Source organism: Anas acuta, chromosome 15 (genome assembly GCF_963932015.1).
Source record: "Anas acuta chromosome 15, bAnaAcu1.1, whole genome shotgun sequence".
Lineage (NCBI taxonomy): Eukaryota > Metazoa > Chordata > Aves > Anseriformes > Anatidae > Anas > Anas acuta.
Genome location: NC_088993.1, coordinates 8,876,526 through 8,901,654, shown reverse-complemented (window position 1 = coordinate 8,901,654; position 25,129 = coordinate 8,876,526). Strand labels below are relative to the sequence as shown.

General features: G+C 38.0%; 1 protein-coding gene across 4 annotated transcripts in view; it reads left to right on the top strand.

Moving 5' to 3' along the window:
* MYH11 (myosin heavy chain 11) overlaps positions 1 to 25,129 on the top strand; it is a 60,152-nt gene that overhangs the window by 29,410 nt on the left and 5,613 nt on the right. For all 4 annotated transcript variants that reach the window (XM_068699126.1, XM_068699125.1, XM_068699128.1 and 1 more), the window contains 33 exons: positions 586 to 678; positions 1,600 to 1,663; positions 3,600 to 3,698; positions 4,667 to 4,810; positions 7,019 to 7,114; positions 7,483 to 7,601; positions 7,776 to 7,928; positions 8,384 to 8,557; positions 8,753 to 8,926; positions 9,406 to 9,520; positions 10,425 to 10,618; positions 10,786 to 10,907; positions 11,023 to 11,092; positions 11,226 to 11,386; positions 12,236 to 12,344; positions 13,255 to 13,386; positions 13,681 to 13,887; positions 14,268 to 14,405; positions 15,058 to 15,181; positions 15,614 to 15,785; positions 16,601 to 16,813; positions 17,521 to 17,665; positions 17,751 to 17,957; positions 19,120 to 19,224; positions 19,313 to 19,465; positions 19,862 to 20,110; positions 20,383 to 20,595; positions 21,268 to 21,480; positions 22,216 to 22,377; positions 23,132 to 23,260; positions 23,792 to 23,880; positions 24,108 to 24,231; positions 24,385 to 24,593. In XM_068699126.1, coding sequence (XP_068555227.1) covers positions 586 to 678; positions 1,600 to 1,663; positions 3,600 to 3,698; positions 4,667 to 4,810; positions 7,019 to 7,114; positions 7,483 to 7,601; positions 7,776 to 7,928; positions 8,384 to 8,557; positions 8,753 to 8,926; positions 9,406 to 9,520; positions 10,425 to 10,618; positions 10,786 to 10,907; positions 11,023 to 11,092; positions 11,226 to 11,386; positions 12,236 to 12,344; positions 13,255 to 13,386; positions 13,681 to 13,887; positions 14,268 to 14,405; positions 15,058 to 15,181; positions 15,614 to 15,785; positions 16,601 to 16,813; positions 17,521 to 17,665; positions 17,751 to 17,957; positions 19,120 to 19,224; positions 19,313 to 19,465; positions 19,862 to 20,110; positions 20,383 to 20,595; positions 21,268 to 21,480; positions 22,216 to 22,377; positions 23,132 to 23,260; positions 23,792 to 23,880; positions 24,108 to 24,231; positions 24,385 to 24,593 — 4,871 coding nt within the window. The remainder of the gene's footprint in view (positions 1 to 585; positions 679 to 1,599; positions 1,664 to 3,599; positions 3,699 to 4,666; positions 4,811 to 7,018; positions 7,115 to 7,482; positions 7,602 to 7,775; positions 7,929 to 8,383; positions 8,558 to 8,752; positions 8,927 to 9,405; positions 9,521 to 10,424; positions 10,619 to 10,785; positions 10,908 to 11,022; positions 11,093 to 11,225; positions 11,387 to 12,235; positions 12,345 to 13,254; positions 13,387 to 13,680; positions 13,888 to 14,267; positions 14,406 to 15,057; positions 15,182 to 15,613; positions 15,786 to 16,600; positions 16,814 to 17,520; positions 17,666 to 17,750; positions 17,958 to 19,119; positions 19,225 to 19,312; positions 19,466 to 19,861; positions 20,111 to 20,382; positions 20,596 to 21,267; positions 21,481 to 22,215; positions 22,378 to 23,131; positions 23,261 to 23,791; positions 23,881 to 24,107; positions 24,232 to 24,384; positions 24,594 to 25,129) is intronic.

Here is a 25,129-nt window from a genome sequence, read left to right as displayed (position 1 = left end):
TTTGCATGAGAATTCATTATCCTAGTTTGAAATAAATCAGTGCATTTCCATATTTAACCTAAATAGCCTTGCATGGATCATTATTAATAGACTTGGTGAAATCTGCTTTGTAGCTTTGTGCCGCATTATATTAAAATGATTCTCGGCAAGTTATTCTAATTATGTTGTCATTTGCTAGCAAAGGATCTCAATAAACTAACTTGAAGAAGATATGCTAGAGGTTCCTTTAAGAATATCCCTTTAAAAAATGACATTGAAATGAAAAAAAATATACATATATTTGACACTGAATGACCCTTTTTTTAAAGAAAGGCCTGTCATGATGCTAAACAGATTAATAGACTTTGATCTGTCAGAGGCAACAGGACTGGAAATGGGTCATGTATACAGGACAGCAATCAACTGCACAAATATATAAACACAAAGATTAACAGAGAATGAAAACAAATCCACATGAAGTGGAGTATTCAGCAAAAATTTAGAGACTTAAATTATCTTTCTCCACATTTTTCTCCAGTGTACATGTGCTGTTTTTAATTAAGTAATTATGAAGTTTAGGGTTAACTGAGTCTGAATGAATTTTAGGGTGAGCTGGAAAAACAGCTTCTACAGGCAAACCCTATTCTTGAAGCTTTTGGAAATGCCAAAACCGTGAAGAATGACAACTCCTCCAGATTCGTAAGTAGGAGAAATCCAGTTGGGTCTATGTTGTGGGGAGCTACAGCATCTTTTAAAACAGAATGGACAAACAGTGGCCCTCTTGTCATCAATGTTTCTGTCTAAAGAGCTTCTCCAAACTAATCCCTAACAAACACTGTTTAGAATTCCTCTCTGAAATAGGAATTTGGCCTTATACAAGACTAAAAATCAAGCTCAGACTTGACGGTGCCATTGTACTTTCACAATTTAGTGGTCTATGAGTGGGCCATGCAGAGTCAACTCCTGCTCCAGGACATATCCTCCTCCAGAAATCTGTAAATGAAACCTGTACCTTGTTTTCCTTTGCACCACTGTTGAGCATGCATCTTTTTGGAAGGTGTGACTGTCATTGAACAAGAGTTAATGTCTTAAATGAAAGACTACAAGGGAAAACAAGAAAGCAGTCATACAGATTGAAGTTGGAATAATAGTAGCTGGGGACTGTCACTATTTGATGTCTCTTTTAGCTGGGCGTGTTGGCAGATGCCTGTTTTCCCTTCAGGCATTCTGCTCCTACTGCTGCTGATTCCCTGCAGAGGCTGGGGATCCCTCAGCAGAGGGAGTTAGACAGACCTAATGCTATTCCCTAATTGCCCTTATGGAAATCGAAGTATAAAATAGACACTGACATAGTCAGCTTCCACAGCCTGTTCCACTAGGGAGAATTTCATTCCCTCTAAGTACATGAACAAAACGTGGGAGCAAATCTCCACAGTGAGATTGTCTGAGAAGGTCACTTCATTTCAGTCTTTTCCATAGGTTGTCCTAGTAGGTGGGAATCGAGCATGTTATTCTTAAGAAGATAATATATATGTACCACTAAACAGGCTAAATGCTACTGTTGTAAAATCCAACATACCTGAAAAAACAGCCCAACCTAGGTCTTCTTTTCCTTCACAGGGCAAATTCATCCGCATCAACTTTGATGTGACAGGCTACATTGTCGGAGCAAACATAGAGACTTGTATCCTTTTCCATGAGCTGCACTGAAAGCTAACTAGGGTTAGCAGAAGAAAGAAAGATAAACAAGCTCCATTGCATGTCTAAGAAAGGCAAATATCACCGAGGCTGTTATAAACAAAGATGGAGGGAAGTGGCTCCATTTACATTGATACTAGCTTCTCAGTTTGTCTTACTCTCATGTTTACATTTTCAGGTCTGTTTTCTCAGCTATAGGAAAGTATGCTATTCCCCATATACAGCTTCAGAAAATGGAGGCAACATACCTGCGTAAAGCAATGGGAGGGGACTTAAGAGCAGATTTTCAGTAACACAACAGGGCAAGAAGATTGATTTGTGGTTGAGGTTGCATGTGATCTTGAGAGCTATGCAGTCTTTTTGTTTCACATTGGGTCTCTCTGGTTCCCTGTCATCTGGGCTTCCAGCTGTATAAAAAGATTTGAAACTTTCCTGTTTCTCAGCAGTGCTGTTAGACTTTGAAAAAACACTGAATGCTTGGCATTATCACTACAGCATACCCAGGATGTCCTGGAATGTATCCCAGTTCTCAAGTTCAGGTTTAGCACTCTGGCAAAGGAAAGGTTAGGTATGTTGTGCTGGGATAGATGGATTCCAAGAAAAAGCATTGAGAATAACCTGCTAAGGGAGAATTCCATGTGATACCTGGTAAAACAGCTTTACAGTCTACATGTATGTCTGGAGGATTGAAAGATCACCTTAATAAAAGTAATATACCTTTATCTTCCATCCCTCTAGGGCCTTCATAATAATAAAGACAAAAGAAACAGAAAAAGCCAAAGAACCTTTGGATGCCCTACAGTTCTTCTTCCTTTGTCAAGCTAAGGGAGAGTTTACCCTGAATCTGCTTCAATCTTTACAGATTTTGTTAAATCACCATAGTAATAAATTACTTTTCTGGGAACTCGCACTACTTTAGTGAAACAAATAATTTGCTGGTGCTGATGCCCCAGATAGCATCAAGAACTTGATATTTTCAGAGCACTTGTCTTCTCTGGGTACTAAATACTGTCCTGCTGTTTCAAATGATGCACTCAGAGCAGTGTTCTACGTGTCAATAACTTTGGTGATTTTATTTTTTCAGGACCATAGTAAAAACATTTCAGATAAATTCAACTTAGCCTGACTTTGCTTGCCAAGAACTGCTGCCTCTTTCCTTGGTTATGTTTATGAGATAGCATGTTTTAATGAATGGGTATGTAGCTAGATTCCTCAGTGCTGCATTGCTCATCTTTGCATAGAGAAGCTGCTTGCTGCAAAAAATTAAGATAAAGAAAATTGCAGTTATAAGGAAGTACCCTATCTCTTAGGTGGCACAGCAAACAGTTCATCTTTCTGCTCTTATTTTGACAAGTGATCTTCAGAAAAAAAGGGGTTTTAATTTTTCCAGTCTTAACTGAAGTTTTATCTATAGCAATATACCATTTAAAGAACGAATCATTGATTGATGTCAAAATATGCTATCGTCAACTTCATTTTTAATATTTTAGATAGTCATAAAAATGGACAATAAATAAAGTTTACTTTCTTTGCTTTGATACCTACAACAATGGCCCCAAGAACTTTTTTCTAGCAGCCCTACCTTATAGTGATTCATATTTGTACTTCATTCTAAAAGTGATGTGAATGGTTCTATCAATACCATTTTTATATGTTTAATTTCAAAATGCATTTATGACAATTGTAGTGCTTACAATCATGATTACCAGCATTTACTGTACAACAAGAGGTGGGAAATTGATTTACTCCTTGTGGTGTGAATTATACCAATATTAGTGCCACAGAATTAGGCTCAAATTCATGTTAGACAAGCTCGTGGCAAATATTTCAACAATGCTATTGATGGTTCTAAGGCTGATGACACAATTAAGGAAGGACTGGAATATGTTATTGATTTTTTTTTTAACATACTTGACAAACAGATTTGCTTGAAAAATCCCGTGCTATTCGTCAGGCTAAAGATGAGCGAACATTTCATATCTTTTACTATTTGATTGCTGGAGCTTCTGAACAAATGAGAAGTAAGTTACTTGATAACAATTCTTACATCTCATTAAACCACCTAAAAAAAAGGCTTACTTAAGTAATCTATCTTAATTTCTTTAATCAAATGTCATTCAGTACTTTTGATAAACAGCCATAGAAATAATTCTCTCCAGTAAACTGTAAAAAAGCTTCAGTTGGTGGATATCTGTTTGAGTCAGGTGGTTTGCAGTTTATGTTTCAACTTACAGAAAATGAAAACTCACTGAAAGCCAATCCTGAATGTTATCAAAATGAACAAGGAAGAGCTGTTCATTATTTTTTTACACAAAAGAAATTGGGGTTCCCAGTAAAATTATTGGCTAGCAGTTTTACAGTCGATTAAGACAATGTCTTTCTCACAGCACATGATTTTAAAAAAGGGGATTCAATGTAATGTGTTGGAACACCGTGGTTTAAATACAGCATCTTTCCCTCCATTACTGGTTGCCAAATTATGCATAAAGCAATGGATAATTTTGTATTTTCCCTGGTATTTACGCTCCTTACCTAAGAATCTGTTGCTGGCCACAGTATGGGCTGAAAACACTTTTGGTTTGCCCCCCTGTGCTTGTAACCTGGTTCCATTCTTATTATTAGCTGGTATGAATCTCCAGGTCTAGAAGACAAAGTGAGGTGAAGTTCTGACCAGGTTACACACAGAATTAAATTAAAAATGTATGGGAAGAATTGCTCTGATTTTTTGCATGGGGTGCAAAATTCCACTGAGGGACAGAGACATTCCCTCACTACTAATAAAAATTTGAAACTTAAAGCAATCAAACTTGCTAAATGATGTGTTATTTTGAAAATATTTGTCCGCCATAAAATCCTAAGATACTCATACAAGCAGAATCTTCCTTTGGCGAAAACATCATTTTTTTTGTTGTTGTTCTTTGGGAGAACCCATGAACTAACAGCATTCAGCTGACATACTTAATTCATGCTTTTCTTCTTTGTCTTTTAGATGATCTGTTGCTGGAAGGCTTCAACAACTATACCTTTCTCTCTAATGGTCACGTGCCTATTCCTGCTCAACAAGATGATGAAATGTTCCAGGAGACCTTGGAAGCCATGAAAATTATGGGCTTTACTGAGGAGGAACAGACAGGTGAGAACTGTTAGCAAGATTGCATTGAAGGTATACATCTGTAAGTGACACAATATACAGATGCAAATTCACACCAGTTAATTTTGTCTAGAGTAACCACCTCGCAAAATATGCACATAAAGTAAGGTTTGTGATCTTGCATGAAACACAAAGTGGAGGATTCTAAATCTACTCATGTTGTTTAACCTCTTTGCCTCTTATTTCCCCTGAGTAAAACTAGTACCAATCAACTGTTAACCTAGCTACTGTTTCTAGGAAGTCCGCTGTGAATTAGAGCACCAAGATTTTCCTCTTTCTCCCCTTCCCAGGATGTATTAGATGCATTAAACCATAGATGTCTCATGGAAAGGAAAGCCATCTCAACCATGGATCTGTTTCTTCCTCACGTGAAGCTTTAGATTGGAACTCAGTTCTGTGTGTTCAGGAGTTTGTAAACCTTTGTTTAAACAGGGTGATGCTTTGAGAAGTCTTGTATGAGGAGATATTCACAAGGAGACCTTGCAAGGAGATCTAATTATGATCTCACTGCTTTTAGGTTGTTGTTCGAAAAAATTTCTTAAAAAATATCACAACAGTGCCATACCTTTTCCCATTGCTGCAGTAGGTACTGTTAGGAACTAAAGAAACCAATAGTGAAAACCCTTTGCATACTGCCTCCTTCAGACATTTATACTGGCAGCACTTGCTGTGAACAAAGTTAAAAAAATATTGAAGTTACCATCTGTATTGGAAAATAAGAGTATACATCATCAAAGAGTAGTTATCTCTGTGATGCACAGAACAACTGGTGATGTGCAGGGCGCCTATATGTAGTAATTTAGCAGGGAATTAAAATAATTATCACAATATTTTGCTTATTCTTTTGTTTGTTTGTTTGTTTGTTTTTCTTATTCTTTTAAGCCTTATAAATTCAGCAGACCTACTTGTAGAAGGAACATGACATGCACTAACCATTCTAATGACTGTTTAATGGCATTTTTTCAGAACTTTTCAATGAGTTAAATGAAAAAGTTACAAAATATTACAAATTATTTTTGAAATACGTGGATCAAGCTCAAATAGCTCATATTCACTGTTTCGGAGAAAAGGGACATAAAAACAGACAGCAAGAACAAACAACTAAACTACCTTGACAATGTGGGCTTGCCAGAGACATCAAATATTTATCCCTCAGAGTTACTAGGAGTCTGCAGGATTTTGTCTCATGCTCATCAGCCTGAATGACCCATGGTTGCAGTTGCTATGCCCCAAGTGACACCTGGTGGCAGAAACATTGTCATCCCATCTCTTGAGCCTTGGACCAGCTGCTGCAGCAGGAGCTGGTCTCCATCATCTCTCAGCCCTGCATCAGTGACTAAGGGTACCAAGAAAAAAACGTCTTGCCTTTCAGGACAGCCATGATAATCCCATTCCTTGTAAATTCAGATGATAGTACTGATGAAGCCTGGTTCATTCTCCAGCCAGGGCATGTGCATTGACAGCAGTATTTTCCAAAATATCAAAACGAGTATTACTGACTGAACCCCTTTCATTTCATGCTTTAAAATATAAGCCCATTAGGGCAGTATTATTCTCCTGTGTAAGTCTATCAAATGAACAAATTGATTAGATTAATATGGTCTCATCTATAACATAGCAGTAGATTTTACTACCTGAAGTAAGGCAGCATCACGCTTATACACATTTTAGTAAGCAAACATCAACTAGTTTTTCGTACTCCAGCGCTAATCCTGCAAAGACTTGTATGCATTTAGCTTTAGTTACATGAGTGAAAAACCACGTAAATAACTTGAGCTTCACAAGTGCTGCACATTTTTGAAGCTGTTGGCAATTCATAGATATGTTTGATTTTAAAGACAGAGATATAGATTCTCCAGTGACCAAGTGGGAAAGATGTTACTGGCCACTTTAAGTAGAAGATGAATTCCTGACACCTGGGGGTCTGCCTGGAGAACCAGCACAGCTTAACTTGGAGGGGCTGGTGTTCCCAGACTGTCCTGTTTACTCCACTGCATGAATTATCTGAGTGGTTCCTCAGTCAGCTCTCAAACTCTTGAAGTTTATAGAAGTCTTTTAAAGCAAACCTACATCTTTCCATAGAGATATAGACTACCACAGGAAATACAATGAACTTTTGTTATTGCAGAGAATAGAGCTTTCAAAATGCGTCATTCCATTCCTCATTTATTTTATCTGCTTATCTTACAGCTATATTGAGAGTTGTTTCATCTGTCCTACAGCTGGGTAATATTGTCTTCAAGAAGGAGAGAAACACTGATCAAGCCTCTATGCCTGACAATACCGGTATGATTTGTCATTTTAAAAATTGAGTAAAAATTAAAAAAAAAAAAAATAGCAGCTGAGTAAGCACTCTATCTCTATCTTTAATTTAATTGTAATTGCCTATATGCTTCACAGGTCTTTAAAGATATATTATGCCTGCGATTCATTCCATTATCACTAACTTTTCTGGTAACCCTGAATCCACAAACTGACAAACAGTGAATTTCTTGCTTGCATCATGAATAATATTTTTACTCTTGTGTGTACAACAGAGGAGCTTTTAAGGAAGATAAATTGCTTTGTATACTTGTTAGACTGCTTGTATTCACACTTACTGACCCACTAAGAGAAAGTTTAATCTAAAATATAGTATCACTCTTTTATTCTAGCTGCGCAAAAAGTGTGTCACCTGATGGGAATTAATGTGACAGATTTCACAAGATCTATTCTAACCCCAAGAATCAAAGTAGGACGAGATGTTGTTCAGAAAGCTCAGACCAAAGAGCAGGTATCTACTTGCAGTCTTCTCAGCAATCTTTAAGATATTTTTCCTTTCTTCTTTTCTTTCTTACATCTTGTCTAAAGGGAAATGTCTGCTTCTTGTCTCCCTATTCATTATTCTTACTTAAATTAGCTGTTAATTGCATTTCATCTTTTATTTACACTTTGTTCTTTTTTTCAGGCTGACTTTGCCATAGAGGCTTTGGCCAAGGCAAAATTCGAACGTCTTTTCCGTTGGATTCTAACGCGTGTAAACAAAGCTCTTGATAAAACAAAAAGACAAGGTGCTTCTTTCTTGGGCATTCTTGATATTGCTGGATTTGAGATTTTTGAGGTATGTGCTGTGAGATACAAGTTGGTTCAACTCCTTATCATCACGCTGCAGTTTGGAATGCAAGATGACAAAAAAACTAAATTCAGAGCCACAAAAACAATATGTTTCTTTCAAGCTGGCTAGCTGCCCATGGCCAAGACAATCCTCACAACTACTCCACTTGGAAAGGTGCAGGGCTGGCAGCATTATCCTGCTGGGTGACTGTGGGACTCCCTGTTTAGAACCAAAGTCTGGTATTCGTGGTTTATTAAACAGGTTCAATGCTGAGATTGACCACTTGTGAACTTACTGTAAATTTTTGAGACCTTAAATTAGAAAAATACAGATTCCTTGGTTTTAATTTCAGTAATCTTTAAAAAGAAATAGAAGGTAGAAAATTTCATCTTGTCATGTAAGTTCCCTCTTGCAGGTGTCTCTCTAACACTAGGAATTCAATTATTTTGTCTTCCTCACAGATCAATTCCTTTGAGCAGCTGTGCATCAATTACACTAATGAAAAACTTCAGCAGCTTTTCAACCACACTATGTTTATATTGGAGCAAGAGGAATATCAGCGTGAGGGCATCGAATGGAATTTCATTGACTTTGGCCTTGACCTGCAACCTTGCATTGAGCTAATTGAAAGACCAGTAAGATTATATCTCTATAGATGGGACACTATGTAGGTTTCTTTGGGGTATTATCTGTCAGTACAATATGACAGCCATTTAAGATATTTCAGATTCTTGATGCCTGGCAGGATTAGTTACAAAATAAAAAGAAGGTGGTGTTCTTTCTTTGTCTCTAGCTGTGATGATACTGATTTGGTGTTGCTCACTTTGCAGACCAATCCTCCAGGTGTCCTGGCTCTGCTGGATGAAGAGTGCTGGTTCCCCAAAGCTACTGACACATCCTTTGTGGAAAAACTCATTACAGAGCAAGGCAACCATCCCAAATTCCAGAAGCCCAAGCAACTCAAGGATAAAACAGAGTTCTGTATAATGCACTATGCAGGAAAGGTACTGGAGAGATTGAGCTATTTTGAATTATAGAACTTTGATACAGTGATGCTCAAACAGTAAAAACAGTCCAGTTCCCCTATTGATAAGGCAGAGCTTTAATAATATAATGTATGCATTAAGAGCTTTAATTACAACACATGTGGAGTAGAATTTGCAAAACATTCATGTTTCTGCTAAGATCACATGGAAACAAAAATAACCAGTACTGGGGTTTTTGAAAATCCTATTACTTTGGATTCCTTTCTAGCAAGTAGATTTTTAAAGGCAGGGCAGGTCCCCTGCCATGGGTATGTCTGCAAAAAAAAGCCCTTTAGATCTAAGTACATGCAGGAATAAATATTCAATTCAGCTCTTAACTATAAGCGTGCTTTTCACATTTTATTATTTTGTGTCAGTCATTTTATTATTTTGTGTTCTTGGCCACGCCAGATTTCTGTATCAAAAACAGATTTTTGACCTGGCATTATTTCCTGCAGGTTACGTACAATGCAACTGCCTGGCTAACAAAGAACATGGATCCACTAAATGACAACGTGACTTCTCTGCTAAACCAGTCTTCAGACAAATTTGTGGCAGACCTTTGGAAAGATGGTATGAATTGCAACTCTAAATCCGTAATGTGGTTTAAAGGGAGAAAATTCTACCAGAACTATTCTGACAGCTATCCCTTACAAGCAGGAAACAAGTTTGAAACTAAGAATAGAAGAGATTGAACTAAGAAGCAAGAATAGCCTTTTTTTTAAAGAAATATTTATGGAAAACATCACTAGATAGATTTAAGCACAACTAAAATAATTTTCTTACCTATTATTATTCAGCAATATACTAGAAAACATTTATTATGCTGTTATCATGTTGCTGAATATATCATGCCAGACAGCTGACTTAATACAGGTTATTGCTGTTTATTATTAATGACTGTGAGCAGTCCTTACCTTTGACACTCCTTTCACAAAAGTCCCGCAGCAGTTCTCTTCAGCAATGTATAATCTCAGATTCCACCAGAAGAATGTCTGTGTACATATGAAACATTTATTTTTTAAAAAATTTCTGTGGATCTGTAAGACATATATACTACACTATACATACGTAACATCTGCAAATAAGCATGCATGCAAACTCCAGGAAGGTGGTTTGAAACTATCAAGCTAGGCTCACTAATGTTTTTTTCTGGTTGGTAGGACACAAACCTACCAATGGGGATATTTTGCAGAACTGTCCTTTGTAGAGCAAACATAAAACAAAACACAAAATCTGTGTATTCCATTTTCCCATTCTGTCACTAGTTTACGAAGCTCCTCATTTCAAGTTTGACAGAAGTGGACTATTTACCTAGAAGGACCTTCTAGTGCTTTTGTTAGGATGCTTCTATTGCATCAAAAATATTTTGGTCCTCTTCTGCAAGTTGTACTTTAGCAATGGCAGTGACAGCTGTAATGCGTGGTAAGGATAGTTTATATAAACAATCCTGTTCACACTTTCTTTTATATTGCAGTGGACCGTATAGTTGGGCTGGACCAGATGGCCAAGATGACTGAAAGTTCACTGCCTAGTGCTTCAAAAACCAAGAAAGGCATGTTCCGTACTGTGGGCCAACTCTATAAGGAGCAGCTGACCAAACTGATGACCACCTTAAGGAATACCAATCCCAACTTTGTTCGCTGTATCATTCCAAATCATGAAAAAAGGGTAAATTTCAAATGCTCAGTTTTCAGAACCCTGGCACATTATGCATGCTGAGGTGCTCACTTTGTCAGCACATTACAGAAATGAATGATATCTTCAAACTTAGACATTTGAAGTAACATCTTTGTATATTTCCACTGTGCTAAGAATACTTCTCATTCCTTTTTCAGGCTGGCAAACTTGATGCCCATTTAGTGCTGGAGCAGTTGCGCTGTAATGGTGTCTTGGAAGGTATTCGTATCTGCCGACAGGGATTCCCCAACAGGATCGTCTTCCAGGAGTTCCGTCAGCGGTAGGAATCCCTTGTTCAGTCCTAACTCAGTGTTTAAAAGTGCTGTAATACACGTTCGTTTATACAAAATAATCTGATGTTTTTCCACCTCCTTAACATCTGTGTCTTTTGGCAGATACGAAATTCTTGCTGCAAATGCTATTCCTAAAGGATTCATGGACGGGAAGCAGGCATGCATACTGATGGTGAGGAAAGCATCTTTAATCCTATTGATAATCAGGTCTATACCTCTTATATAAAAGCTGCTGCAAATTAACAGAAATAAGTAATTTTAAATACTCAGCACCGGAATTAACAAATATCCCTGTTTTCCTCCAGATCAAAGCACTGGAACTTGATCCCAACTTGTACAGAATTGGGCAGAGTAAGATCTTCTTCAGAACTGGTGTTCTGGCTCACCTGGAAGAAGAGAGAGACCTGAAGATCACAGATGTCATTATTGCCTTCCAGGCTCAGTGCCGAGGCTACCTGGCAAGAAAGTAAGAATACGTACTAACAGAAAGAATATCTTTGGCAGTGGGGTATCTACAGTAGCCTTTTGTTCTTTGTATAAAAAGCTGAAGATACCAAGATTGTTACCTATTAATTGTATTGCATTAGAATTCAACTTGTGTCTAATACTGACCTAAAAGGACTCACTTCCTGCCCAGAAGAGGCTCACTAGTATAATTACTATGGGAGCAATTATATTGTGAGGCTTCTTAAGCCTTCTGTACAGCAAACCCTCTGAAGCAATGACCCATTTTTTAAACATGTTTGTACTAACAGGACAAGGTACATCCTCACCCATGCCTGGAGTCACACACACTATTACAGTACAAATAGCAGCACCACTGGCACTTCTAAAACATAAAATAATTTCTTACACAGTGTGGGAATGAAACACTGGAGTCATCTAGCACGATCTCAGTTAATGTGCATCACTAAACTATTAACAGCAATGCCCTTTTCCTTTCATACTACCAAGGGTTTCAAATTGATGAGCAAACAAATTTAAACATAATAGGTTTCAATAATAATAACCAATGTCTGTTCTGAGTGCCCAAGTACTCTGAATATATCCAGAATTATACAATTACTTTCTGTTTCATTCCTATCTACTGTGCACAAACAGTCAAATAAAAGAAGACTAAATAAAACACTGGAAGTCTAAACAGAGGTATTACCTTATCTCAAGAAAGCACAGGCACTGTTTAAGTGATAGAAGAATTATTGCAGAATCCTCAAATCAGCAGACCCTCAAGTTACAGTTTCTACACTCAACGTTTGTATCTTACAGACACTGCTTTCTCAGACTGAACCAATTTGTTTTGTGTTTTTAATCACAGAGCCTTTGCCAAGAGACAGCAACAGCTGACTGCAATGAAAGTTATCCAAAGAAACTGTGCTGCTTATCTAAAGCTGAGGAACTGGCAATGGTGGAGACTGTTCACTAAAGTAAGTGACTACTGTCAGTGAATCTCTCCCTCAGCTTTCCAAAAGAAACAGACTGCACAAGACACCAACTCCAACTTGTGTCATGTCAGGCACCCTTTCTGCTCCAGTTCAACACAGCTGACTGCAAGAGCTTCATTAGCTTTGCAAAATTTTGGATTAAGAGATACACTGGATATTCATATAATGCCATTAACATTAAAGTTAGTTTTAGCTTGAGATGAAAACAAACTAATTAAGCAGAGATTCATATAAGATTTTGCATGTGTTCTTTTTTAATTGCCAAAAAGGAAATATTTTCACATTGGTGGTTAATGAGAAGAGAGCATAAAACAGAATCTCATGAACATGCAGTTATGCATCTAGTGATAGAGTAGCTTAGGAACTCCCTAACTGGGATATTAAACATCTTTTTGCTAGGCAGTCAAGCAAATTAAGTCTATTTTCCTACTAAAGAGGCTTTTTTTTGTGTGTTGTTTTGTTTTACTTTTCCAAAAATGGCCTTCAGTTTGGATTCAGAAAATTGTTCCTACCTGCATTGATAGCAAGTCACTAACACACACATGCGTGTGCATGTGTGCCTTTCTGTGCAGCAGTTATAGTCCATGGGCATTCTCAACACATGAAACCAGGCTTGGAATCCTTCAAGAAGCAATACTGTTGAAGGTAGAGGTGCTCACAAGGCTTCAAGAATTAACACAAAGTCAGTTAATAACACTGCAGGGGCTTGCTGCTTTAAAGATGTTTACGCTGAGTTTGGTTAGACAGTATTTCTGTCTCAAGTAGTTCCACTACTTGAGGAACAACAGATAGTGCTGCCTTCAGTACCCGTCAGCCTGGCACCATGAAGTGCTGCATTTAGTAACATAAGCACTGGTAGGAAACATTCTTTAAAATACCTTTTTATTTCCAGGTGAAACCACTGCTGCAAGTCACCCGCCAAGAGGAAGAAATGCAGGCCAAGGATGAAGAACTGCAAAGAACTAAGGAAAGACAGCAGAAAGCAGAGGCTGAATTGAAGGAGCTAGAACAGAAACACACCCAGGTGATTTACAGCTCTGAATCTCTCTGAAATGCTAGCTACTCTCACCATTTCTAGAAGCTGTTGTAGTAAAGGTCTCTTCTTCCTTTGGATTCACAATTGTATTCATAGCAATCAACGGTCCAGAACAAAAGCTCAGTGCAGACAAACTCCCAGTTCCTTCAGTGGAGGCCTAGTGCCTGCACAAAAAGTGCGTGGTGCAGCTGCCTACCTGTATACTAGGCCTATCTAGTATAAAGACACCAGGGGACAATTTGCAATCTAAAATTTACCTGCCTATCCATTTTATCTGTGTAGCTTTGTGAAGAGAAGAACCTCCTTCAGGAACAGCTTCAGGCAGAAACTGAACTCTATGCTGAAGCTGAAGAGATGAGAGTCCGTTTAGCTGCTAAGAAACAAGAGCTGGAAGAGATTCTGCATGAGATGGAGGCCAGAATTGAGGAAGAGGAGGAGCGCAGCCAACAGTTGCAAGCAGAAAAGAAAAAGATGCAGCAACAAATGCTGGTAAGAAGGTGTAAGCAACAACTAGAGACAATAACATGCATCTCAGAGAAAAAAAGGACATAGGATCTGAGGTTTGCTGATCAAAGAGCTTGCTATGCAGCCCTCAACAGTATGTGCCTACTCTACTGAAGTAAGAACAATCAATATTTGTTCTTTCCTCCAGAATTCTTTATACATCTTCTTTCCATACCCCAATTTTAAATTTTCTCTAAAGAATTAACAAATCTTTTCTTCCAAATCACCAAGCATTACAGATTATCTATTTCTTAGTAAAACTGAAGTCTAGAACATACCCACATAGACCGACAAGCATTAGGCATTTCCTGTTATCTAAGTGGTATTTTATTTCCAGAATTCATTATTTCTTTTTCCCTACAAAGGACCTGGAAGAGCAGCTTGAAGAAGAAGAAGCTGCAAGACAGAAACTGCAGCTTGAAAAAGTAACAGCAGATGGCAAGATAAAGAAAATGGAAGATGATATTCTCATAATGGAAGATCAGAATAACAAGCTAACAAAGGTAAGTGTTGTGGGTCCATTTTCTTACTTTGTGCAAGATAAGAGAAAATCTCTTCAGCTAGAAGAACAAAAGCAATGCTTTAGGAAAACTACAGAGTTTCATGGCTGTAAATATTTACCAGATGATCAGTTCAGCCTGTAGTCAGCAAATTTCTGATGATTTTCCTGTGCTTATTTAAATAATTCAAAATTATGTAAAAATACCAGTTTTGAGGTCCATTGTGGTGACAGTATCTTCAAGCAAAATCACCACAGCAGCCAAGCACAATCAATGGAACAGATTTTCTTGGCCTCAAGAGGTGTAAATAAGTCTCTTGGTTTTCAACCAATTTAAACCAAACTTCATGATTAGAATGAGAAGTAAACATGTATTCCAGTACATGGAGAGGGGATGCTCCTCTCAACTAGGCCCTATACTTACCAGCCACTAGAGTGAGTATAAGATTCTAATAACAGCAGATTAGAGAGGATGGAAACTTCAGGTACCACTTTTTAGCCCCTCTATAATAGAGGAATAGTAATATATCACTACAATCTCAGGAAAAACAGCATTGAAAGACAGTATCTTGGACATTTTTCATTTGGTGTGGAGATGCTTCATAATCACCAATGGAAGACACTTCTGTTAACAAAACGATTTTATTCTTCTTAAGGAAAGAAAACTTCTTGAAGAAAGAATAAGCGATCTAACAACGAATCTTGCAGAAGAGGAAGAAAAAGCCAAAAATCTTACAAAGCTAAAAAACAAACATGAATCTATGATTTCAGAACTGGAAGGTAACATGAACAATGTTTTATGTCAGATTTTTGTCATAGTTCATATCAAACGAACAAACAGAATCTGAAGCAAACTAAAAATTCTGCATGGTGTTTTCCAACTTTCGTATGCTGAAGCCATTTTGGGAATGAGAATCACCAAAACCCCAGGGAGCATAAACCATAAATACTTATTTTTTTATAAACAGAAGAGTAGAGGACAGGAAGTTCAGAAAAAATAGCACTTCTAGAGAAAGAGAATTATTTTTTTTTTTTTTTTGAATGACTGGAAATAAATGATGACAGCAAGGTATTGCAAGATGCTTCAGAAACACAGTGACTTGTTAAATGTATGGCCTCACTGATGGCCAAAATAGTTTTGTCTGAATTTAAGATTAGGTTAAGAATTCCTTGTACTAACCAGTCCCATTAACAAAATCCTTACTTTTTCAGTGCGACTCAAGAAAGAGGAGAAGAGCAGACAAGAACTGGAGAAAACAAAGAGGAAGTTGGAAGGGGAGTCAAGTGATCTACATGAGCAAATTGCAGAGCTTCAGGCACAAATTGCTGAGCTGAAGGCACAACTAGCCAAGAAAGAGGAAGAGCTGCAGGCTGCTCTAGCCAGGTATTCACTCTTGAATCTGCACACAGGTTGAAAATGTCAGGCTGTAACACGTCTCTTCCCTCCCTAGACACCCAAATGCTGCAGCTCTGAGTGTCATCTCAGAACATTCTGTCAGCATGCTTTCCCAACTTCCAAATTCCTTTGCAACTAAAAAAAAAATAAATGACAGTATGCTCATAAACAACCTAACGTTATGTCCAGATAGCAGTGAAAACTCCTCTTCCCAAAGACCTTGGCAGTGCTGCCAAGTAAAGAATGAAAAGTAACAACATAGTTTATAGGCAAAAGGCAAAAATTTAAGTCTAACTTCAATCCATTCTAGTCTGTGGATTTTCTGTATAAATTTAAGAGGGAAAACACTCAACCAAAACTGAATCAGTTGATTCAGCATCTCCAGTTATCATGTCCTGATAAAACATAGCTGTCTGATCCCCTTTACATCAGTTCCCTCTCTTTCTCTGGTACTTTCTTGCACAGTTTTCAGGTAGGTTCATATAAATACAAAGCAGGGCTTTCAAAACTCACTGGCATGACTTACTGCTCACAATTACTTTGTTAAATACCACTCTAGAACTCTAGAACACCAGAACACCAAATAAAAGTATAAATATATGGTATCACATGTTATCTTAAATACAAGTAGATATAACTTCATGTAGACAAACCATGCTTCCTTCTGAACTAATAATGGTAAAACAAAATATTTCCAGTTTGTTAAAATTACACCCTGGTGATAAACTTTTAATCTCTGTATACCAATTTCCTTAAAGTGAAATCATATTTTTAATACAGAAAATGAAATATGTTCTTTTCAGGCTTGAGGATGAAACTAGTCAGAAGAACAATGCCCTCAAGAAGATCCGTGAATTGGAATCTCTCATCTCTGATCTCCAGGAAGACTTGGAGTCTGAGAAAGCTGCAAGAAACAAAGCAGAAAAACAGAAGAGAGACCTAGGTGAAGAGCTGGAGGCTCTTAAGACAGAGCTTGAAGATACTTTGGATACTACAGCCACCCAGCAAGAACTCAGGTAGGGAGACATCGCACGTGGACCAAATAAAAGCTGTCACCAAGCTCAGTACAACACTGTCTGGTGTTTCATACGGCCCTGTGGTGGGTTAGCTCAGATGACATAATTGTAAATGGCACATTTGGAAGACAGCAGTCAGTGGAAAGATTAGCCTTTCACAGTGATGGTCTCCAAGATCTAGACAATCTAATTCAGGTTATCTAAATTATTTTTTTCTGGAGCTAGGTATCTCATTTTCTGTCTTAGGCACCTAAATAATTCAGTCTTGTACTTAATTACATAAAAATCTAAACCTTTTATTTTTCCCCTGATGTTTCATGCTTCAGGGACCACAGTTCTTTGGACCATAATTCTTTTAACTGATCTCAATGCAACTTCCTCTGATCCCGTCTGTTATATCCTGTGATAGTCACCTCATGGCATTTCTGTAAATTCATTTTTGCATTATCTCTCAACGTGAACTATAACTAGACTGACTTTCAGTTTGCTTTCACTCTGCCTTGCCATAACTTAGTACTGCAACTCCTATGGCTTTCATTGTGTTGGAGCCTTCCAACTCCTAAAGATCCAAAAACCATACACTAGAATTGAATGTGAGTTTTGGTAGCTGCAGCACCTTCTACACCTGTGCAGGACATTCAGTCATTTTCCCAGTGACTGAAACACTCTTATCTGCTGTTGCTCCATTTACGTGTGTTACCTTGCAGAGCAAAGCGTGAACAGGAAGTCACAGTGCTAAAGAGAGCTCTGGAGGAGGAGACTCGAACTCATGAAGCCCAAGTCCAGGAGATGAGGCAAAAACACACTCAAGCTGTAGAAGAGCTAACAGAGCAGCTGGAACAATTTAAAAGGGTAAGCAGAAGTTCATCTTATTGAAAACTATCCACTAAATACGACTTCATTTTATAAAAATTCTTTCTTCACTTCACGCTTTTAGGCTAAAGCAAACTTGGATAAGACCAAACAGACACTGGAGAAAGAAAATTCTGAGCTGGCTAATGAAGTCAGGAGCCTGAATCAGGCCAAACAAGATGTGGAGCACAAAAAGAAGAAGCTGGAAGTACAACTGCAAGAGTTACAGTCCAAGTACACAGATGGAGAGCGTGTTCGGACAGAACTCAATGAAAGAGTTCATAAACTACAGGTAAGGGGGAGTCTGTCCTTTCACTGTGACACCACAGACTTGAGTAGACCAGTTAAGCCGAGTTCATTTAGAGTACACCTGGAGGAATCCTGGCCCTATTGACTTCAGCTGGAATGCTCCTTGTCATCTGTAGGGCTCCTACCTCAGCTATCATGCTGTTAAACAGTTAGAATGCTGTTTCATGGAAGTGACAGCTCTTAGTCTTGTGGTTTCCCTGTACACGTCCGTAATGCCACCACTGTTCCAGAGACAGCACTGCATGTTTTTAAAAGATACTTTCTGTTCATTTGTTGTAGGGTGGTGGGGAACACCAATAGGAATGTGGCTTCTGGAAATGGATTAAACAACTATTAATCTTATAAGATGTACTCAGAGAAATGACAGTGAAAGGAGAATGCTTACTTATTTACAATTTAGTTCCTAATAACAAATTAACTAAACATAATTTAAGATGACTCTTTGGTAGATTTGCAGTGCCTAGCAATACTGACCAAACATGTTGTTACAACTTTTTTCAGAGCAGTAAGCTTTTTTTTTTATTTTAAATTAATGGATAATGAAGAAAATATAATCAAAATGCATCAGCTTCTCTCAAACTTAAGAGAAAGGAAAATACAGGAAAATCCCCATTCATCTTTGCAAGTCACTGGAAAGTGAATGAAAAATGGGAGCTGTATTTTCAGCATCTGTATCATTCATGTAAACAACGATATTTCTCACAACTGAATTCCTGAAAATACTGCCTATTGTTGTGGTATATACAATATATTAGTATTGTCTTATGATTAGGAACAGGCTATGATATTTGATAGTAATATGATACTAAGGTATCATATAGACAAAACCAGCATTACAACTTGGGGTCTTAATGTACAGGTCACAAAGATGACGTTCAGACACTGCAGATTTCGTATGTAGGATTTAGTTCTATGGGATTTAAATCCCATATACTGTCCAGAAAAATTGTGGCAAAGTTTATGGCTCTCCTATGAATTCCAGTTGAGCTAGAAACACCTTTAGTGCTTGAAGTGACCCAAGAAGCATAGAAGCAGATTCAGAATCCATTCAAACATTAAGACTTCAACGTATTCCTTTAACTTTAGTTTGCTCTACATTGAAGTTGTGCAAAAAAACTGAGCGTTGTCACTTTGGTCTCCCATAGATTGAGGTTGAAAATGTTACCGGTTTGCTCAACGAAGCAGAAAGCAAGACAATCAAATTGACCAAAGACGTTGCAACCTTAGGATCTCAGCTACAAGACACACAGGTAAAAAAAGCTCACCTACAGTAATTATAAATACACTATAAATGACCTAAACTAAGGACTAACTTGTTGGTTGATGTGCTAACTATAGGAGCTGCTTCAGGAAGAAACACGGCAGAAGCTAAATGTGTCTACCAAGCTTCGTCAGTTGGAAGATGAAAAGAACAGCTTGCAGGAGCAATTGGATGAAGAAGTAGAAGCAAAACAAAATCTGGAGAGACATATTTCAACACTTACGATACAGGTATCAGTGCTATATAAATCACTAGCTCCATCACTGAGTTTTGTAATTCCACAGGTTTCAGGTTTGTAGAACTATCCTGATAAAGCATATGGACCTTCAGTGAAGCAGTGCTGATAGCCCAGATGGCATCAGTGAGGCTCTACAATGGAGCCAGCACTCTTCCTCTAGGTATATATGCAACACAGGTCCCAAGAGAGTCTTGCACAGTAGGCCTGAATGTGCATACTAGGCCTGTAGTCTGCCTCATTTTATAAAGGATGAGTAATGGGTAACTGTAAGTAGCCTCACATGGGTCAAATTATAGATTTCTTGATCTTGGTTGTCTCTTAGTCACCTTCTCTGCCAAGCTTTTTTGTCGCTTGCTATAAAGATTTGTTCTCTAAATTCAAATTTCAGCTCTCCGACTCTAAGAAGAAGCTACAGGAATTTTCTGCCACAGTAGAAACTATGGAAGAAGGTAAAAAGAAACTTCAGCGAGAAATTGAAAGTCTCACGCAACAGTTTGAAGAAAAGGCTGCTTCTTATGACAAACTGGAAAAAACCAAGAACAGACTCCAGCAGGAGCTGGATGACCTGGTGGTGGACTTAGATAACCAGCGTCAGCTGGTCTCCAACCTTGAGAAGAAGCAGAAGAAGTTTGATCAGGTGTGAATTTAAAATTCTCCCTTGCTATGTTATCACCTAACTTTTCTGGGACTCAGAGGGAATCCACTGGCATAGAGAAAGATCAGAAATCTTTTGACCCTCATCTAAAAGATCAGGGTCAAAAAATAAAGTAGTATTGAACTAAACATACCATATAGTGGTTAATTAGCGTTTATATACGTTAATCAAAATGCCGGTTTCTCTCTGTCATTAACAACTGATAAGACAGTTTCAATAGAAAATACATTCTACTAATGAATTCCTTTTTATAGATGCTGGCTGAAGAGAAAAACATCTCTTCAAAATATGCAGATGAAAGGGACAGGGCAGAAGCTGAAGCAAGAGAAAAGGAAACAAAGGCTCTGTCATTGGCGCGGGCGCTTGAAGAGGCTTTGGAAGCCAAAGAAGAACTGGAGAGAACAAACAAAATGTTGAAAGCTGAAATGGAAGATCTTGTTAGCTCCAAAGATGATGTCGGCAAGAATGTAAGTTTTGGGCTCAGAACGATATCCATGGTAATTTAAAATAGCAGCTAACAAACAGATAGTTGTTTTCAGTGTGTGGAGTTCTCTGTAGCACACAAAACCTTTCAATAAGATCAGATATTTCGTGCAAAATTCACATTTTATTCTATTTGTACCCAAACCTTCAAGAGACTTGGCAAAGTAACTGTAAGCGACTTTTATTCTTAATACGGCTTCAAGTTTGAAGATTCTTCTAAGATTGGAAAAAGGGATTCTAAATCATTTATTTATTAAGCAACTTTAAAGTTGTAAACTCTGCAATCTCACAATCACATTTGTGTTTGCCACCAGCCTAACATGTACTTGTACAGCTGCAGCAAATTTCCACTGACACATTGCCAATCATTTATTTTATTACAGTGAGATGACAGTATCACTTTTAATACTGACTAAACTCAGTGATGATACTTGACTGATTAAAAATGAAAGTTTGAGATCCAAGGTCTCCCAGTTTATTTTAAGACAGATTTTCAAGTGTACAGAAAACGCTGGTTTACTACTTACACTGCAATTTACCTCATTCATTGTCCATAGCTGATGTTTTCAAATGGCCTATAATGCAAATAAGCTGTGTTTAAGTGAAATTATTTTTATTTCTTATAACAAATCTATGAATTTCTCATTGCTTGAAAGGTCCACGAATTGGAGAAGTCTAAACGGACCCTTGAACAGCAAGTAGAAGAGATGAAGACACAATTAGAAGAGCTAGAGGATGAGCTACAGGCTGCTGAAGATGCCAAACTCAGGTTGGAAGTTAACATGCAAGCCATGAAAAGCCAGTTTGAAAGAGATCTACAGGCCAGAGATGAACAGAATGAGGAGAAGAGAAGACAACTCCTTAAACAGGTATCATTCTTTGTTATTGCATTTGTAAATATCTCAACGAAACAGTTGAAAGTCCCCAGCCTTGTGCCTATACTAAAGCACTTTACTGTAATAATAAGGAAACATCATATTTCCTTGTGCTTGGCAAATAAAAACTATATGTTGGCTATTGCACTAAAAAAGCACAAAATTGCATAGCAGTATTACAGTTTTCCTGTTTCAGTAGCAGGTGCACAATGTCCAACAGAAAACAGATGTAGCAATTCAACCCTACAATCAATATAGTATAAAACATATGAATTATTTCTAGCACAGTAAGGAGAATTTTCCCTGTGTTCTCAGTGCAAGTGAAAAAAGACACCAACTAATATATCCATTTGCCTTCTCAATGTATCTATTCTTCTGTATATTTATTTGCCTTCTCAAGGTATGCTGAGTGGATACAAAAGCACTGGAAACGAACACAGACAGGACAGAACCTATTATGTAGATACATAGACTATAGATATATACTAGTATGCATAGTAGTGTGACAGCAAGGACAAATACTGTAGCTATCAGATTTTCACAAGTACAGAACCTATATTGCTGACTCCTTTGAAGAGCCTTCAATTTTTGAACAAAATGTAAATATTTTAACGGCTAGTGATACCACAATTAACAGTGATATAGAGGACTGTATAGATTACCCAGAATTATACAGAGTGTTTAAAAGCTCTTGAGGACTTTTCTAATCTTGTCTTCTTTGATGATCAGCTCCATGAATATGAAACAGAACTGGAAGACGAGCGGAAGCAACGTGCCCTGGCAGCTGCAGCCAAAAAGAAGTTGGAGATTGATGTCAAAGATCTAGAAAGCCAAGCTGATTCTGCTAACAAAGCTCGGGAAGAAGCCATCAAACAACTTCGCAAATTACAAGTATGTACAACCCACAAATACAGTCGTCTTTTCTGCTGCTGTCTTTTGTACTGACACAACATGAAAGTTTGGTTACATCTGTGAACATGATGATTGTTACAGGTGATAGGTTAGACAGGGACTTTTAACTAACCTACCAGAACCAAGTATCTGTACTGTAATGTTCAATATGAATGAAAAAGAAAACTTTACAAGGCAAACCATGAGAACCTTAAATGTCATCATTACAAAGAGCTTTCAACATTCTCCGACCAACACCCATCTGCTATTAACTTACTGATTTGAAGAAAAACAGATTCCAATGTAGAGAAAGGGCCACAGGATAAAGCCTACTATAAGACTTCAATCCTGGTTCTAAGAGTCAGCACAAAAGATTCTTCAGAAATCATGCAATTTCTGAATATCTTCATATTTATACTGTGCGTCTCCATATCTACGGTTCTGTCATATGCTGACAACTAAACAATGAAAGCAGACGTATTTGCAAAGATTAAAATCACACACATACTCAAACATTCCGGGGAAATGAGGACAACAGGCATTACAAAAGTCACAGTGTGCAAGCGGAAGCATCACTCTTCATGGAATAGCATTTCAGACCCTTCCAACACGTGCTAGCTGATCTCTCCAAAAAACATCATTTAATCAGGCATTATGACTACATAAATGTGTGTCTTCTAGTCTGTGCGAATTTCTTTCTACTGAAACTGTAATAAAGCCAGACAAAAATAAATCTGTTTTTCTTTTCAAAAAGGCTCAGATGAAAGATTACCAACGAGAGCTGGATGATGCACGGGCTGCCAGAGAAGAAATATTTGCTACAGCCAGAGAGAATGAGAAGAAAGCAAAGAGCCTGGAAGCAGAACTCATCCAGCTTCAAGAGGTAAAGTAAAAAACTTCTAAAGCAATATAAAGCAGAGTACAAAGGATCTTCAGTAGCAAAACAGAACTGCAGTGAAACAATATAAGGGCTATAATAGTTACAGATGGAAAGCTATAAGCAGAACTTGCTACAAGTTATGTGTGTTCCATGCACTCCAACAGTTGCCAAATATACATCTGAACATAACCAGATTAAACTGAAAAAAACACCTTGGAAAAAAACACCGTTCATCAGATCTAAAGGAAAATTATCTGTATGATTCAACACAAATTGTTCTCAATACTTATAAATTCCTGAATGAATTAATTATTCCTGTATATATTAAATGGAAATCTTTTTGTCTAAAATTAATAAAAAGCAGGCTGACAGTCTGGGGAAGGTGTATTTTGTCATACTTCCCTAGGATTTATGATATAATAATTTATTCCATTAACTGGACAACCCAGCATACACTAGTTTCAGAAAATTCATGGTTGTCTAACTGAACGCTTGCTCATTTCTTTATTATGCTTCCTTTTCCTTTACTCCTAGGACCTGGCTGCTGCAGAGAGAGCTCGCAAACAAGCAGATCTGGAGAAAGAAGAGATGGCAGAGGAACTTGCAAGTGCTTCTTCTGGAAGGTAGGAATAGACTGGATGACTCACAAAGCTATAAACATGCTGCTGAACATTGCCCGGCTGCCAGGTTGGCCTGTCCCAACAGCCATCCAGGCTTGACAACACAACATGCATGTCTGACCAGTTTCATGATCTGCTTTTCTTTTCTTTGTGAATTATAGGCAGTTCCTAATAGTTTCAGACACATTCAACTCATCAGAGCCATAACAACATACTTCTTAAACTTACAGGACAAGCCTTCAGGATGAGAAACGGCGCCTAGAGGCAAGAATTGCCCAACTGGAGGAAGAGCTAGAAGAGGAGCACAGCAACATAGAGGCAATGGGTGATCGCATGAGGAAAGCAGTACAGCAGGTAGAGTTCATTTCAGCATGTGCGTCCCTGTTTGCATTTGTGAAAGTTATTTGTGGTTCTGAATAAATATTTGGAGAACTGCCACCATGAATCACCACCTGTCATTTCCCTGAAAGTACACATTTTTGACAGCATCCATTTTCACCCTTTCAGGCTGAGCAGCTGAACAACGAGCTGGCAACAGAGCGTTCAACTGCACAGAAGAATGAAAATGCCAGGCAGCAACTGGAGAGGCAGAACAAAGAGCTAAAGAGTAAACTGCAAGAGATGGAGGGAGCTGTGAAGTCCAAATTCAAGAGCACAATTGCTGCTCTGGAGGCCAAAATTGCATCTCTTGAAGAGCAGTTGGAACAGGAAGCCAGGTACGTGGAATTCCAGATGGTACAGCTATCCATTTATTGTTCCAGTTAATCAGTCAAATTAAACAAAAGCATATAGGATTTATATCATTGGGCTCTCAGTGCCATTAATATTTGGTGAAGTCTCTCACCCACTTAACATTTCTTAGAGACACAACCATTAATTGGAGTTATTCCAGATTCTGAGTAGAACCATTTTATTGCTGAAAAGTTCTACTGGTATCAAAGGCAAGGATCTGTTCCCCTGCCTTGCCGTATGCCCCTGCCAGATTCTCTGTTATATACTGTGCCATTTGTAGGACTATTTCTTGAGGAAATCAACTCATGCTTGAGCACATCTCCATATCCCTGTAGCACCTTAGCATATAGCAAAGACGCATACTTGATTTGAACAGAAGAACACAACCTTTAAGTTTTGCTTAGAATTCATCTATGAAATTCAGTAAGGCCTTTAACACACTGTTCCTTGGTGCCACATTCCCGAGGCAGGTGACAACTACAGAACTTCTACATCATCAAATGTTGCATTGTCATTTGCA